The sequence below is a fragment of the Actinia tenebrosa genome, unplaced genomic scaffold (assembly GCF_029948245.1).
Source record: "Actinia tenebrosa isolate PJP-AT-01 unplaced genomic scaffold, QUT_ActTen_1.0 PGA_scaffold0__85_contigs__length_37466705, whole genome shotgun sequence".
Classification (NCBI taxonomy): domain Eukaryota; kingdom Metazoa; phylum Cnidaria; class Anthozoa; order Actiniaria; family Actiniidae; genus Actinia; species Actinia tenebrosa.
The window spans coordinates 23,317,317-23,331,511 of record NW_028292569.1 but is presented as its reverse complement, the minus strand read 5'-3'; the positions used below and the strand labels follow the sequence as shown (position 1 = coordinate 23,331,511).

The following is a 14,195-nucleotide window of genomic DNA, read 5'->3' as shown; positions in this document are numbered from 1 at the left end:
TTTAGCGTGTAAGGTTTTGTGGAGGGAGGAAAATTAAACTGGAGAACCGAACCCTGGAATCAAATGAGAGACGAAACAAACTCTACTCGCATTTGATGCTGAGTCCAGTGATCACATGCGGTAGAGGAGGGTGCGCTACTGTTACACCCCGTTACACAAGTCAACAAAAATCAGGATGACGATGATGATGACGATGATGATTATAATGACGTTAATGAAGATGATGACGACGGCAAAGATGATGACGATAACGAAGAACAGCATAGATGATGATGACAATGGTGATGATTATGATGACGATAATGATGACGACGGCAAAGATGACGATGATGATGATGTTAATCAATCTAAAAGGAGCCAATCATGACCCGGAACCAGTTAAAAGCGAGTAACACGTGTCCCTCAAAGGGAGGATTTCCTGAGCAGATCTTACGTTCCAGATAGCTTGTTGGTCTTTTCCTCTCCATCAAGACAAGCCAGCATCAGTCGATCGTAGTACTTTCCGATGTAAAAGTGACCGTTCTCCCAGTCGGTGTGAAGGTCTATCACTTCCTATCAAAATAAAAACGTCTGTTCAGTATGCGCAAATTCTTCGTTTCCAAGTTACGTCATGGTCGCCATGTCGGTGCTATACCTTCAGTTTTTTAAGAATAGGATTTGGCTCGTAGTGTGCCGTCTCTTCCATCCACCGTCCTTCCAGCAGCAATGCCTACACACATAAGTATAGTGTCAATATTAGCACATAAGAGCAGTAATTCTAATTTTATCGCGCGCGCTTTCTCTAAATTTTTATCTTTCACTCTTATTATTTTTTTCTTACTTGTTGTTTCTCGTCCCTCGCTCTTTCTCGTTTCCTTCCTCTTCCTTCTTTTGTTCTTTCGTTCTTTGTTTGTTTGCTTTATTGTTCGCTTATTAATCTCTTTTTTCTTCGTTCTTATTTCTAATCATCATTCCTTCATTTTCTTTTCCTATATTTTTCTTGTCGATTTACTTTGCGTTTTATTTTAGTCCTCAGCCATCTTAGCACTATTATTAGTCTCTTATTAGCTGTGACAAAGTGTACTGTAGGTCAAAGAAATCCTTGAAGACCCCTAAACAAAAGAAGGACGATACTGGCTATTGTACCTTAGCGTGAATTAATCTCTCGGCTTCAGTTTCCATCTTCGTTGAGCGTCCAGATGAAGAACTACCCCACTGTGCACTAAACAGTACAACCAGAGAGATAAAAAGTCAATACGTCACATGAAAAATAATAAAAACAAAACAAAATAATAATAATTTTTATTATTATTATTATCACCAACATCATACTTTTAAAGCGCAAATTGGCATAAAATGTTCATCTGCGCTATTTACAAGAAGAATACAGGCAAAATGATTATAATAAACTAGTTATACTGTACTAGTTAAAGGCTATTCTGTAAAAGTAAGGCTCTTGATTATAGATATCTTGATTGACACGCATATCATTTACAGGAATACCTACCTAACTTCATTTTGTAGAGACAAGAGAGCCTGATGGAGTTCACCCTAAAAATCAATAAGAGAAAGAGCTCATGATCTCACAGTACAGTCTATACCAACCCTGAGGAATTCCAGACACAAATACCTTTGATCACTCATAAGAATACATTTGTATATATAGACCTCTTGCTTGAGATTTCATATGAATGTGAAAGTCAGAGCGAGGATTTGACGACAACCAGTAAGCTAATCGCACAAACAGATGAGTGCTTCTCCAATAAAATCGATTATCACGGCACGGCACGGCACGGCACGGCACGGCACGGCACGTCTGTATCATGGGTTGAGTAATTCATAATCATAAAACTGCATAGCACTGAATGCGTACCTTACTCCATAACCACTTTGCTTGTTCAATACACAGGCTTGGCAAGGAGAACGTACTGGCGGTAAGAAGTGAACTGAAGGCCGCTTGGACGTGACCTTCTCTAAAACATACACAGCAAAACAGACGTTAACACCTGAATCCAACCCCCATCCCTTACATCATCAGTACATATTAAAACACCATGGACCAAATCCACTTGGGCGCAACGTTTTGCCCATTTTAGACAACGTGCCATTCCCTTGAGAATACGATTCTTCGTTTGCGTTGTATCCATATTTAAGTGTCTTCTCATGCCCAAGCGTAAAACAAAAAATAATGATACTATAGGGAATGACATGTTATCTTTATTGGGAAAACAGTGGATTAGGTCTATTCCAATACAGTCTATTTATACATACTTTCTGGCAACTTTAGCGCTCTGTAGCCAGCTTTCACCTTGTACGTTTTTCAGCTTATCAGTACTGTAGACAAAGTAGAGCTGTTAGACTCGTGCATTAGTAACAGATATCGTATGGGTCATCGAGGATCTCGCCTTTCGCCTCTAGGATTTGATTCCTAGACTCGATATCAACGTTTAATTGTGTTAGTTGGGACTCTCTTTATTTTAGGGTTTTCTCCGGGTTTTCCGGTTTTTCTCCCTCCGCAAAATTCCATTTCGATATGTGAGTTAGCCGTGCCCTGACTTTGATCAGCCCAGAGGTTTATTCAGGGTTCTATCTGTGAGTTAGCCGTGCCCTGACTTTGATCAGCCCAGAGGTTGTTTCAGGGTCCTATCTGTGAGTTAGCCATGTCCTGACTTTGATCAGCCCAGAGGTTTATTCAGGGTTCTATCTGAGAGTTAGCCGTGCCCTGACTTAGATCAGCCCAGAGGTTGATTCAGGGATCAATCTGTGAGTCAGCCATGCCCTGACTTTGATCAGCCCAGAGGTTGATTCAGGGTTCAATCTGTGAGTTAGCCGTGCCCTGACTTAGATCAGCCCAGAGGTTGTTTCAGGGTTCAATCTGTGAGTTAGCCGTGCCCTGACTTTGATCAGCCCAGAGGTTGTTTCAGGGTACAATCTGTGAGTTAGCCGTGCCCTGACTTAGATCAGCCCAGAGGTTGTTTTAGGGTACAGTCTGTGAGTTAGCCGTGCCCTGACTTAGATCAGCCCAGAGGTTGTTTTAGGGTACAATCTGTGAGTTAGCCGTGCCCTGACTTAGATCAGCCCAGAGGTTGTTTCAGGGTACAATCTGTGAGTTTGCCGTGCCCTGACTTAGATCAGCCCAGAGGTTGTTTTAGGGTGCGCTATTTGACGAGCATCATTACAGTACATCATACCTTGGGAACAGATTCAAAACTGCCCTCCTCAGATTCAAAATGGTTTCTCTCGTACGAAACGATTTCTGAAAGAAAAACAGGCAAAATTATCGATCATATTAGTTGTTTCCTGAGGGGAGGGGTAGTGTAGGTTCAATAACGTTAGCATTTTGTGTCGTATCGTTTCGCGTGGTCTACCTGTGTAATTTGCAGACGTGATTTCCATCCTTCCACCATGTGCGGCTTATCATCGGTCACGTGGTCTGAAGAGCCTTGGAAGACGACACCTACACAGCTTTCTAGTTCTCTCAACATATGAAGCCTAGAGATAAAAAAAACAATTACAGTGATATCTTTATTCAGAAAACACCCTTTATTAAGCGGAAGCCTTTCACAATAAATGGACACCTAGTTGCACGTCTCAAGATTTTCTTCTTATATTTGCTTTAAACTAAATCTTTATTAAGCGTGCACCAGGCAAGGTCTCGAAGGTGTCCACTTAGGTACCCCTGTAGTGTGAAAGACATGGCCAGGGTAACGACTTAACGACCCGATGAACTAACCAACAATCAAACAAATTACTAGCATTATAGTGCGAAAGGAAATATAGGAGATTAACACTATCGAGAAGTATTTCCAATGATCGGGGCACGAGCCTGGCGGGACTCGAGCCCGGGTCACATTGGTGAGAGGCCGCACATTAGCTGCGTGCGCCACCTGTGCTTCCCATAAAAACAATGTCTGTGGACTGCTCTTCCAGCCGGAAACGTTTTTAAGTCCTTTTTACTCAGGGCACGTCATGTTCGCTTACATTGCAACACACAGAGACATTCCCCTCCCTCCTCGTGGACGTATTTACCTTGCTATGTACTCGTATCCTCGCTGGTAGGCACCAGACTCCATACTAGCTGCTGATAATGGACCCATTTGTTGACTGCGAACGACGCGCAAATGACGATTGAACGAGTCTTCATCCTGAAATAATACGTTATTATAATATTATCTTTAAAAAGTGCTTTAGCTAGTTTAGAGCTTGTTTTTAGAGGTGATAAGAGTTCTAAACAGCTTGCAGTAAACACTTGTGCATCAATCCTTAGGTAATCCTTACAGGAACGTGGGCTCTGGGTAAGAGATTGTAATAATCCTCTTCTCTGAAGCCCCCTCCCTCCCCCTCCCTATAAAAAAATCGTACCTTCCCTTCAACTATAATTTACTTTTTTACCTTGTAGAGATTGTAATAATCCTCTCCTCTGAAGCCCCCCTCCCTCCCCCTCCCTATAAAAAAAATCGTACCTTCCCTTCAACTATAATTTACTTTTTTTACCTTGTAGAGATTGTAATAATCCTCTCTTCTGAAGCCCCCCTCCCTCCCCCTCCCTATGAAAAAATCGTACCTTCCCTTCAACTATAATTTACTTTTTTTACCTTGTAGAGATTGTAATAATCCTCTCCTCTGAAGCCCCCCTCTCAATAAAAAAGTACATTCCCTTCAACTATAATTTAGCTTTTTTACCTTTTGTTTGGCTGCCAGCAAAATACGGCCCAGCCCGATGTTCCAGTCTCCTCTTCCTCGTTCCTGCAAAACAGAAATAAAACAAAACTGGAGCCGAGACAAGAGAAAAAAGACCAAACAGTTGCTTTTTCAAACTTTGAATGCGTCCCAGGACTAATTCTTCTGGTAAGTGTCATGATCCAAAAAATGCTTGGGACTAAAATCTTCCCAGATATGCGGGTCTCGGTACAGATTGGGAAATCCTAGGGTTCCTTTCGGAATCCTCCCATTATCATAAGATACTAACCAGTTTCAATAAACCTTCCAAGGAATCCCATTGTCCAAGTTTCCACGCTGCTTCAACACGAAATGTGTTTAACGAGCTCTTCCATTCTTGCCTAAGAAGACAAAAATTTACTTTAAAATGTTCAAACAAGAACTGAATAAGGGTAAATTGTTTGAACCCAGGTGTTGAAGTTGACGATCACATTTCACATGTAAGAACTATATGTAATAACTAAGTAGTTACGCTCTCTAGAGGCAAGGGTTTGGGAAAGGAAAGAAAGGGACGGGTCTTTAACACAATATATATGACTTTATTTGTGACAATATGACTTTGATTCCTTTTATTTCTCTCCAATTTTCTTGCAGTCCTCTTCCTTCATTTCCATTATTTTCCCTTCCCTTAGCTTGCCATTCCTTCGCTTCCCATCTATTTTCTCTCCCATAAGGTGGCAAGTCCAAAAACGTAGTACACATTATATTATTATTACACACGTTAAAAGGTCAACACTAAGTTTTTTGGTTTAATCGTTTTTGGTGTGACAGACGTTGGACAAGGTTGATAATTAGATATGGTTTTAACAGACACTCACCGTTGAGAAATGACACCATTGGCATGCATCAGTGCAGTGGTTTCTTGACCAAGACCCATCATACAGTTCAGTAATCCCTGACACGAAAATACCATCAGCACTCTCATCATCATCAGATCAACAACATGTGCATCGTCATCATTAACGCCATAATCATCATCATTATAGTCATCCTTAACTATCATTATCATCGCCACCATCATTTTCACCAACGTCGCAGTCACCATCGTCACCATGCATGTACATTAACTATTACAAGCACTAGTTTTATTTGCAGCCTAAAACATCAAGGTATCTTGTGATGATCGACTTTATTCCATTATCTTCACCACTACTTCTATCACTACCATCTTCATCACCACCATCTTCATCACCACCATCTTCATCATCTTCACCACCACTATCGTCATCATCACCATCGTCACCACAAACACTGGCTTTCTTCACAGCCTAAAACATCAAACTACCTTGTGATGATCGACTTCATTGGGTTCCTCTTGGATGGCTTTTTCATAACACGCTGACGCATCACGAAGCTTTCCTGAAACAAAATCCAAAAACCCCTTAAAATAACTAAAACCTAAGTACACATATCGCTTCTTAGCCCCTAGCTAGCCTCCTCTTTTTACCCTACGTATCTTACCTGATATTTCATGCTCGAGTATCTGTTGGTGTAGCGTTACCTGGTGATTTCTTATCGCAGCCACACCCACTACCCCATCGGGTTCACCCAAGGCCACGTAGATTTTCTGCAGGAATCCAAGGTGCTGCTGTTTGTCTTGCTTCTCGTTGGTGATGAATGCTTCGAAATGCATCAAGGCACGTGTGTAGGCCTTACAGTGGAACGACGCTGAAGCCAGGACATCCTTAAAGACCAGAATATTTGTCATTATTCTTGCATCTCATGATGACATTTCGATGTTGACGGAATGAAATTTAAAAGATTGGCATGGGTGGCATTGTGGTTTACCGCTCGCCTCTCACCACTGTGGTCCGGGCTCAAGCCCTGGCTCAGACTGTATCATAATGTGAGTTGAGTTTGTTTAATGTGTTGTTCTCTCCATTGCCATGAGGATATTTCCCCGGTTACTACAGAGTACACCTACCTGAGGGATTTTCTGTAAGAAGCCTTGTATTGTCTCGTGTTCGTTCTGAGGACCTGTCAGCATATATACAAAGAATTAGGTCAAGATTTTAGTTGAAAACTCAATCCAACGAAGGAGTCTTAGACTAACTGATGTGGTACAGACAAATTTTGCTCATTTAAATGTTTTTACTTTAAAACTCAATCCAATGGAGGAGTCTTCTAGACTGACTGATGTGATACAGACACATTCATGCTCATTAAAAGCACAGAACAGCCCTGGTTTTCTTACCCTTCATCGCGCTTTGCCGACCACCCTTACTGTTAACCATCTGAGTCTTAACAGCAAAGGAATGAGCCTTTTTCCTTGTCCAGCGGTTTAGATAGTCCAAAGCCGAGAAAACTGTTTGTGCACTCATGTGACCAAAGTCTAGAATGAAAGACAAGAGTCAAAGGTATTACAGACTTCTAACTTCCCACACTTTAATCCCTGCTTCAAGTCTAAGAAATTAAATCTTGCTGATGATACAACTTCCTCTATCTGGTCACGTGACTGTACTCCGTAATTCGCGAGCATTTGTGTCAAAATAACCAGCAAATATGAAGAGCACCTCGACAATAGACCCCTTGCACTGAATTCCTAGAGGAATTGTTCTGGAGGACAAAACAATAGGGCATCTTTTCTTATGCTAAAAACAATCCAATGTTTTGTCCCCCAGAACAATTCCTCTTGGAACTCAGTGCAAGGGGTCTATAAGTAAGAAGGTAGAGTTTTAATCTATTAACATGGGACATAGAAGATTGAGAAACTTTTATGAGGATTTGAATGGGTAATAGTGTTTGTTGGGGAAATATGGCGTACAAGGGTAGGGTCAGGAGAGTTGTTAGTACAATGGCGTTTTTGCCTTGAGCACAAAGTCCTTTCGGATTCAAACAAAGGAAAAAACAGTTGGATTAAGATGTTTGCTTGTGTCATTTATGAATATCAAGCCATCTTATAATCAACAGAACATCTAACCTGAGGCTCCAACAGGAAGATCCTCACTTTTCTGCACGTGAGTCAGAACAGCCATGATCTCAGCATGGATCTAAAGGGGAAATAACGAAATGTTTAATAATAATAACTTTAATTTAAGGCGGAAAGCACCTATATAGCATGAGACGTTAATCATAGTGGCCCTAAAAAATAGTAATAATAATGATAATAATGAAAGAAATAATCAATTTTAAACAGAATTTGTAGAACGTTTGGTCATCCATACTACGAATTTTACAGCAACCAGCAGTTGTTGTTGCGTTTGCTATTGCTTCCCTGCAGAAAGTATCAGAGAAGCAGCTAGTGGCAGGGCACGAAATTAAGTTTTAAACACACTAGCAAAACCTTGCTAGTGAGTTTTGTTCTCATTAGCAAAAATTTCAAAGTCACTAGAAATCGGACGCAGTGAATAACAAGCTTTACTTGTTGCAGGCTCTAAACTTTTCAGTCCTACAATTACTGGACTGTGGTCATACTCGCAAAACGTAGCTAGTTAAATTTTTTGTCACTAGCTAAATACAAAATTCCACCCACATTTTGCGAGTTTGCGAGCGTTAATTTCATGCCCTGAGTGGTAGTGATGTTGTTATAGTTGTTGTTCTTAGTGATGTTGAAGTTATTTTGTTGTAGTATGCCTGTATTAATGTATTAGTCAGCGATAGTGATAGTAGTTCTAGTAGTAATACTAGTTGTTATAGTATAGAGGTTGTTGTTGTTGTAACTGATGTGTTCTTGCTATTGTGTCTGGTTGTGCTACGAGTAGTAGTTTACATAGATATTTCTTACATCCAATACAATACTACCTCATCTATGTCCTCCTGGGTTCCATCGAGTAGAGCATACAACATGACGTGGGGCAAGAGGAACAAAGCAGTGTGGATATCATGCTGAAGTAAAAAAAACATTTTATCATTATAATTTCATATTATCATTGGTTTTCGAGGTTGAATACTACTTCAAAAAGACCCCTAAAGACTAAGGTAGGCTATTTTTGATGTAGGTATCACTACAAACGTTATTGGAATGTCTACCATTGGAGCAAATTTCGCATGTCTTTCAAAACTCATGGCAAAAGTCACAGTTAGTGTTACGGCAAAGGTTCGAGATCACGACCATTCACTTAACCCGTTATGACGCGCTAACTTATTGCTATCTTGTCACATTGCCCAGGCGCTTCGCCGTCACGGTAACGGTACGTCTATATCGTAAGTTTTTCGCTCACAGAATTTGCTCTTTATGGTAATGTTCATACGAAAGATGAAGATTAACCTTGTTATTTTATCGGTACCTTGAATATTTTACTACAGGCTTGAAAGATACGAGAAGCCTTTTCTTGTTTGACCTGAAAAACACAAGAAATTTATGATTTTTTTAAACCCTGGGCTGAAAACCCCAAATTCAAGGATGAGACCCAACGAATTCTGCTGACATTTGATGGAATTGAATTTCCAGGAAATTCCAGGAACTGCGCGAGACCCCAGTAGAGGGAATGAGGTGAGTGTTATACAACTATAAAACTATCTGCGTCTGGTCAGTACAAAGTTTATTTCCCCGCTTACTAACCTTTATAATGATGTAAGATGTCCACGTACTGGCCCATTCACTAAACGTTTTCCCTTTAGCGCTACGGTATATGGGTTTGGGTAAGCGAGACCAATTGGGATTCGCAGAGCTCAAATACCTGGACAAAGAAGTAGGCTTGATTTGAATAAATGTTGTGGTCTGGCATTCGCTAACCACGCAAAAACAAAGCAGGACATGTACATCCCAGTGTTGCAAAAGCATGTAGCGCCAACACTAGACAAAAACCCCTGCTCATTGGCGAGTCTCTTCGAATGTACAAAAGCTCTTGTGAATATACTTTGAAGAGACCAAGATTTTTTTCTTGTTTTTAGCAACACAAGAAAAAGGCTTAAGCAAGCGGGTTTCCTCTGGTAAGGCGATAGATAACGAATACCTCAAAGTTTGCCATTATATATTTTATAAGCGTTAAGCGGTGAGGAATAAAAAATATTCAAGGGAATGAAACGTGGTCTGAAATATAGGAAAACATTGGGTGTAAACATATGATACGTTTCCTGTGTTAAGGAATAGATTAGTAATGCCCAACCATGTCCAACATGTCATTCAAAGGCGACCAGTGAATAAAAAAGATAATAAAGGGAATGACACGTGGTCTAAAAAAGGAAAACAGTGCATATGAAGACGGGAAATATCGTTTGTAAGCTTACTTTGAGTAAAGGTGAGGTCGTAGGATTTCTTGGATGTGTTCTGGAAACTTACGCCATAATTTGTAACCAGCCCTGGAGAAAAAAGATTGAGAATGAATGCATATTGCTGTGCTTTTTAATTGGTTCGCGCAGGAAGCCATTCAGAAGTGACGGTATCGGTCCCCATTGAACCAATCAGAAGTATGACATTAACTAATAGGTATTCAATCAGAATGCTGCGTTATAGAAGGTCTTGTCACCTATATTTTTTTTGCAGTCACGAAGTCTGCTCAGTACGATCTCGATAATGGTTATCCAATCAGAATGCTGCGATATGACACATTGACGTCATGTCACGTCATGTCACGTAAGTTTAGAGCGGTTTTTTTCGTATAAGTGGGAAAACGATATGGCAATTTCATAGCGGAACTTAATGGTACCGTATCTTACCCTAGCCGTAACTACGCGATGTGATTGGATGAATTAAGGAAATACAATGGGAAGCATGTCGTGTCTTGTACTTGCTGTAAGTTAATACCATGTTTCCCACTCATACAAATAAAAAACCTTCAGTTCTACACAGTTTCTAACAACGGCACAGAAGGGATGTATAGATAGATGTATAGATGGATGATCTTACCCATCTTTCTTTGTTTCTGTGCAATCGAATACTTGTAGGACTTCTTGTATGGCATAAGCTGAGCAATCCTGTCAATGAAACAAACCCTGGTAAAACTGATTCGAGAAAATGTGTGGTGAATTTCTTCAAAACATTGGTTGCTTGCATAGTCAAAATACAGAGAAGGAAGGTGAGAGTTACTGGTATGGGCTCAGTATGATATGTGAATTGAGTCTGAAGCGTTTGAAGTGTTTGTTCTCTACCCTGACTTGAGGGTTTTTCTATGAGTTCTCCGGTTTTCCTCCCTCCTCAACACCAAACAAGCTAAATCCCAATTCGATCTGTTAGTTAGCCATGCCCTTAATTTAATAAGTCCAGATGTCGTTTCAGGGTATCAATAAAATATGCAGGTTACTCTTATTATTTATTTATTTATTTATTTATTTATTTATCATTCATGTATTCCTTGTTAAGATTACTGATTTACCTGTGCTCTCGTGTCGTGTGCAGCAAGGAACGCTCTCGCCAGCTCGTTAATCAATCCTTCTGCAAACTCCATGTCATCACAGCCATTCTACATGATATTCAGAACGCATTAGATAAACTTCAAAGGTGCTCTTTCGTGAGGTTCCCTTCACACTACTAGTGACTACATTCACTATCTACATATGCTTTAGGGTGGAGTGCCACGCCCATTTAAGTCGGTTGTTAGCGCATGCGCACTGCCTGGTTTCTTTTTTACCTCGTACACTGGTTTTTCATCAACCGGCACTTGTGATAGCTCTTCCAGTCTACAAAATAGAAGCAAGAAAATCAATAGACAACACAGACATGGCCTTCACGTTATTGTCTTATTTGGCAATTGGGAATTGTCTGGAGAATTGGCTCGAATGACCACGTAAATTGGCGGTCCCATCTCACAAAGAGGCCACAAATTTATCAGTGTCGAGTTAGCTACTGTCACGTTGTTATTATTACAAATATTTTGACTATCAAGGCGAGTCAAGGTCTAAGTCAGTATCTTGGACTCAGTCTAAGTTTTTTCCAATGCACAACGGTTTTATAAAATTAGTATACGCGGACAGTATTCACAGAAGCAAATAATGCAAACGTCTAAAAGATGACAAGGTAAGAGAGCCATGGCAATAGTCCCTTTTCTCATTCGGTAAATACCGCTGTGTTTTATGACTACAGGCTTAGCCTCGCTTAAGAGCATATCATTTGTAAAAGTCAACTGTAATGTAAAGAATATGCAAGTTGAACAATATCAATGTTGAAATCCCACGGACTTTTAATGGTATCTGTGAGTAGCTGACTTATAAACGAGGCTAAGCCTTACAAATGAGCCTAGGGTCTTCAAAAACAGCGGTATTCATAGAATGCGAAACTGGTGTATTGACCAAAACATGCTACATCAAGACGTCCCACGCACCTTCCAGCATCCACTGCTCCGAGTTCACCCAGACACTCAGCCACAAGAATCTTAGATTCAGAATCTGTCTCACGGCAACTAGATATCAACTAACACATACAAGACAAGTGAAAGGTGAGAAATGGTTTAGACTACTAGGATTTGACCCCCTCATCTAATCTTTTTTGGGGGGAGTGGAGGGAAGAAGGTTATGCTGAGGTTATTAGGAGTGAATTGCACTCGTTTACCTGCCAATTTGCTCAAGTACCGTCTGTTTTTCACACTCGAAGGAATTCTGATGTGTGAGAGGTTTACTTACCACACTAACGATCTCTGGTATAATAGGATCGACTGTCTCGTTACTCAACACGTATTCATGGAGCGAGGCCTTTGAATAAAAGTAGAAAGTTGACATCATTCAGGCTCTAGTCAAACGTCGAACACCACATTATTTTACATATCGCTGTTCCATTTTAAGACATGCAACCAGCGCGCACGCTGTATACATGTGAATTACTACTCCATCTCGTACTCAGAGTCTGCATTTCTTCTGGACTGCGGCGAAGAACAAGGGCTCTGGCATAATCCATTTTTGGCGCATGCGCAATTTTCCGGAAGTGAAATATAATCAATGAATATTATGCTTTTAAATGGAGTTCCGTGTTTACTTTCGATCAAAATCAAAATTAGAAATGGTAACTCATTTTTTCATTGTTGGCAAGGCTTTGAACGCATGCGCTCTTATACCGGAAGTCCAAGAAATCCTGGTCTCAAAAAATGGATTATGCCAGAGACCTCGTTCTTCGCCGCAGACTCTGGGTACGCGATTGATTACCACATTGAATGTAGACGTGTAAGGTCGGAAGAAATTTTTTTTCGCGTTCCATACGTTTTAGATTGTTTGTAGTTCACTGAAATTTCGCAACAGAACTGCGGCAACCAGAACTTTTTTAGCTACATAGATTAGAGCGATAAGACGCAAACAATTCTAGATGTCTGAGTCTGAGTTCGAGGCCAGAACACAAGATAATGTGACGATTCGCGGGCCGTACGTTTTTCCGACTTTAAAAAACATGAACAAGGTTTTAAATAATAAGGCGATATTTTAGTTACCTGATTGTCGCGTAGAAGCTGTTTCAGTTTAGACAACGCATGTCTCCGCACATCAATATTCTCATGTACCACACCCTTGAGAGCTCTCTTCAGCTGTGTCTTCAAGTCTAGCCTTCTCGATGCCAAACCACTAGCAGTCCTCAACACAGCATTCACTTTCTTAAGCTCCGGCGTGTCAGGTAGAAAATATATCTCATGAAAATACTGACTCAACGCGGCTTTATTCTCAACGATAAGGAAATAATAGATCTGTGCTACGCGGGCGGGGAGTTTAGTGAGGTATGGAAGCAAGGTGACAATAAGTTCACTTAACATTGGTCCAAGGCTTGTCAGTTCGATGTTACGTACGAAGCACTCCCAGGCATCACAGGATAGCTCTGGGAACCCTGTGTCCTTGAATCTAAGACCAAGCCTCAGGATACCCATAACCTGAAAAGAAGAAAAAACAATAGAGGTTTTGCACCATCACGTGCCGACGCCTGTAATATAGCTTGGACTGCCTGTGTTTAGATGGCAGAACAATAAAATCCCTTTGCTCTTGGGAATTGAATTCTTTTTTATGTAAAATGATTGTATTGTTCCTGCCATCTAACATGGCTGCCGTCACGTGATGGTGCAAAACCTTTACTAAGATTTTCATTTCTGACACCAAATCTTTTGCTTTCAGCTGATGCTACTCTTAAAAGTGATCTGTAAAATGCGCCTTTTACCCTGATGCGCAAACACAAACACTGCGCGACTCAATGGTTCTCAGGATGACTTATGAAGGAATAGAAAATGCGCGCGCATGTTTTGTGCAGTTATAAAGCACGCGGGGATCGGCAGAACGGCAGACGCAAGAAAAGCGCTAGAAGAAGCTCGAAACGTGCTTGCCTTCACTCCCAGCTCTGATCTCCTAGGCCTGCTATGTCAATCTCGAGGATTTAACGACATACCATTGGCTTGGCTGACAGTACACATTCTTTTTCGAAAATGAAATTTACAATAACGAATCTTTTTCGTACCTTGACTCGCACGGCGGTGATGTGTTTCGGTCCCATCATTTCCATGAGTTTGACAAGGCTTTTCAAAGCCAGCATCTTTTCTTCCAAGTCACTATTAGTAACGAGTACAGTGTTGTAGAAGGCTAATATACCAAGCAATCGATGTTGAAGAAAATCAGCCTGACAAAAAAAGGCCTCAAGATAAATATTGACATCCTAAACT

At 40.7% G+C, this 14,195-nt stretch overlaps 1 protein-coding gene across 1 annotated transcript in view; it reads right to left on the bottom strand.

The window, feature by feature from the left end:
- LOC116302561 (serine/threonine-protein kinase ATR) overlaps positions 1-14,195 on the bottom strand; it is a 57,051-nt gene that overhangs the window by 27,950 nt on the left and 14,906 nt on the right. The window contains exons 24-51 of the mRNA XM_089036332.1: positions 13,994-14,152; positions 12,990-13,418; positions 12,196-12,264; positions 11,898-11,986; positions 11,208-11,256; positions 10,953-11,039; positions 10,487-10,554; positions 9,868-9,939; positions 9,200-9,317; positions 8,925-8,978; positions 8,440-8,523; positions 7,619-7,688; positions 6,893-7,030; positions 6,623-6,675; positions 6,160-6,382; positions 5,984-6,057; positions 5,517-5,593; positions 4,949-5,039; positions 4,663-4,725; positions 4,009-4,124; positions 3,348-3,471; positions 3,171-3,235; positions 2,251-2,313; positions 1,853-1,952; positions 1,487-1,530; positions 1,126-1,201; positions 635-709; positions 434-552 (exon numbers count right to left, since the gene is read on the bottom strand). Coding sequence (XP_088892458.1) covers positions 434-552; positions 635-709; positions 1,126-1,201; positions 1,487-1,530; positions 1,853-1,952; positions 2,251-2,313; positions 3,171-3,235; positions 3,348-3,471; positions 4,009-4,124; positions 4,663-4,725; positions 4,949-5,039; positions 5,517-5,593; positions 5,984-6,057; positions 6,160-6,382; positions 6,623-6,675; positions 6,893-7,030; positions 7,619-7,688; positions 8,440-8,523; positions 8,925-8,978; positions 9,200-9,317; positions 9,868-9,939; positions 10,487-10,554; positions 10,953-11,039; positions 11,208-11,256; positions 11,898-11,986; positions 12,196-12,264; positions 12,990-13,418; positions 13,994-14,152 — 2,849 coding nt within the window. The remainder of the gene's footprint in view (positions 1-433; positions 553-634; positions 710-1,125; positions 1,202-1,486; positions 1,531-1,852; positions 1,953-2,250; positions 2,314-3,170; positions 3,236-3,347; positions 3,472-4,008; positions 4,125-4,662; positions 4,726-4,948; positions 5,040-5,516; positions 5,594-5,983; positions 6,058-6,159; positions 6,383-6,622; positions 6,676-6,892; positions 7,031-7,618; positions 7,689-8,439; positions 8,524-8,924; positions 8,979-9,199; positions 9,318-9,867; positions 9,940-10,486; positions 10,555-10,952; positions 11,040-11,207; positions 11,257-11,897; positions 11,987-12,195; positions 12,265-12,989; positions 13,419-13,993; positions 14,153-14,195) is intronic.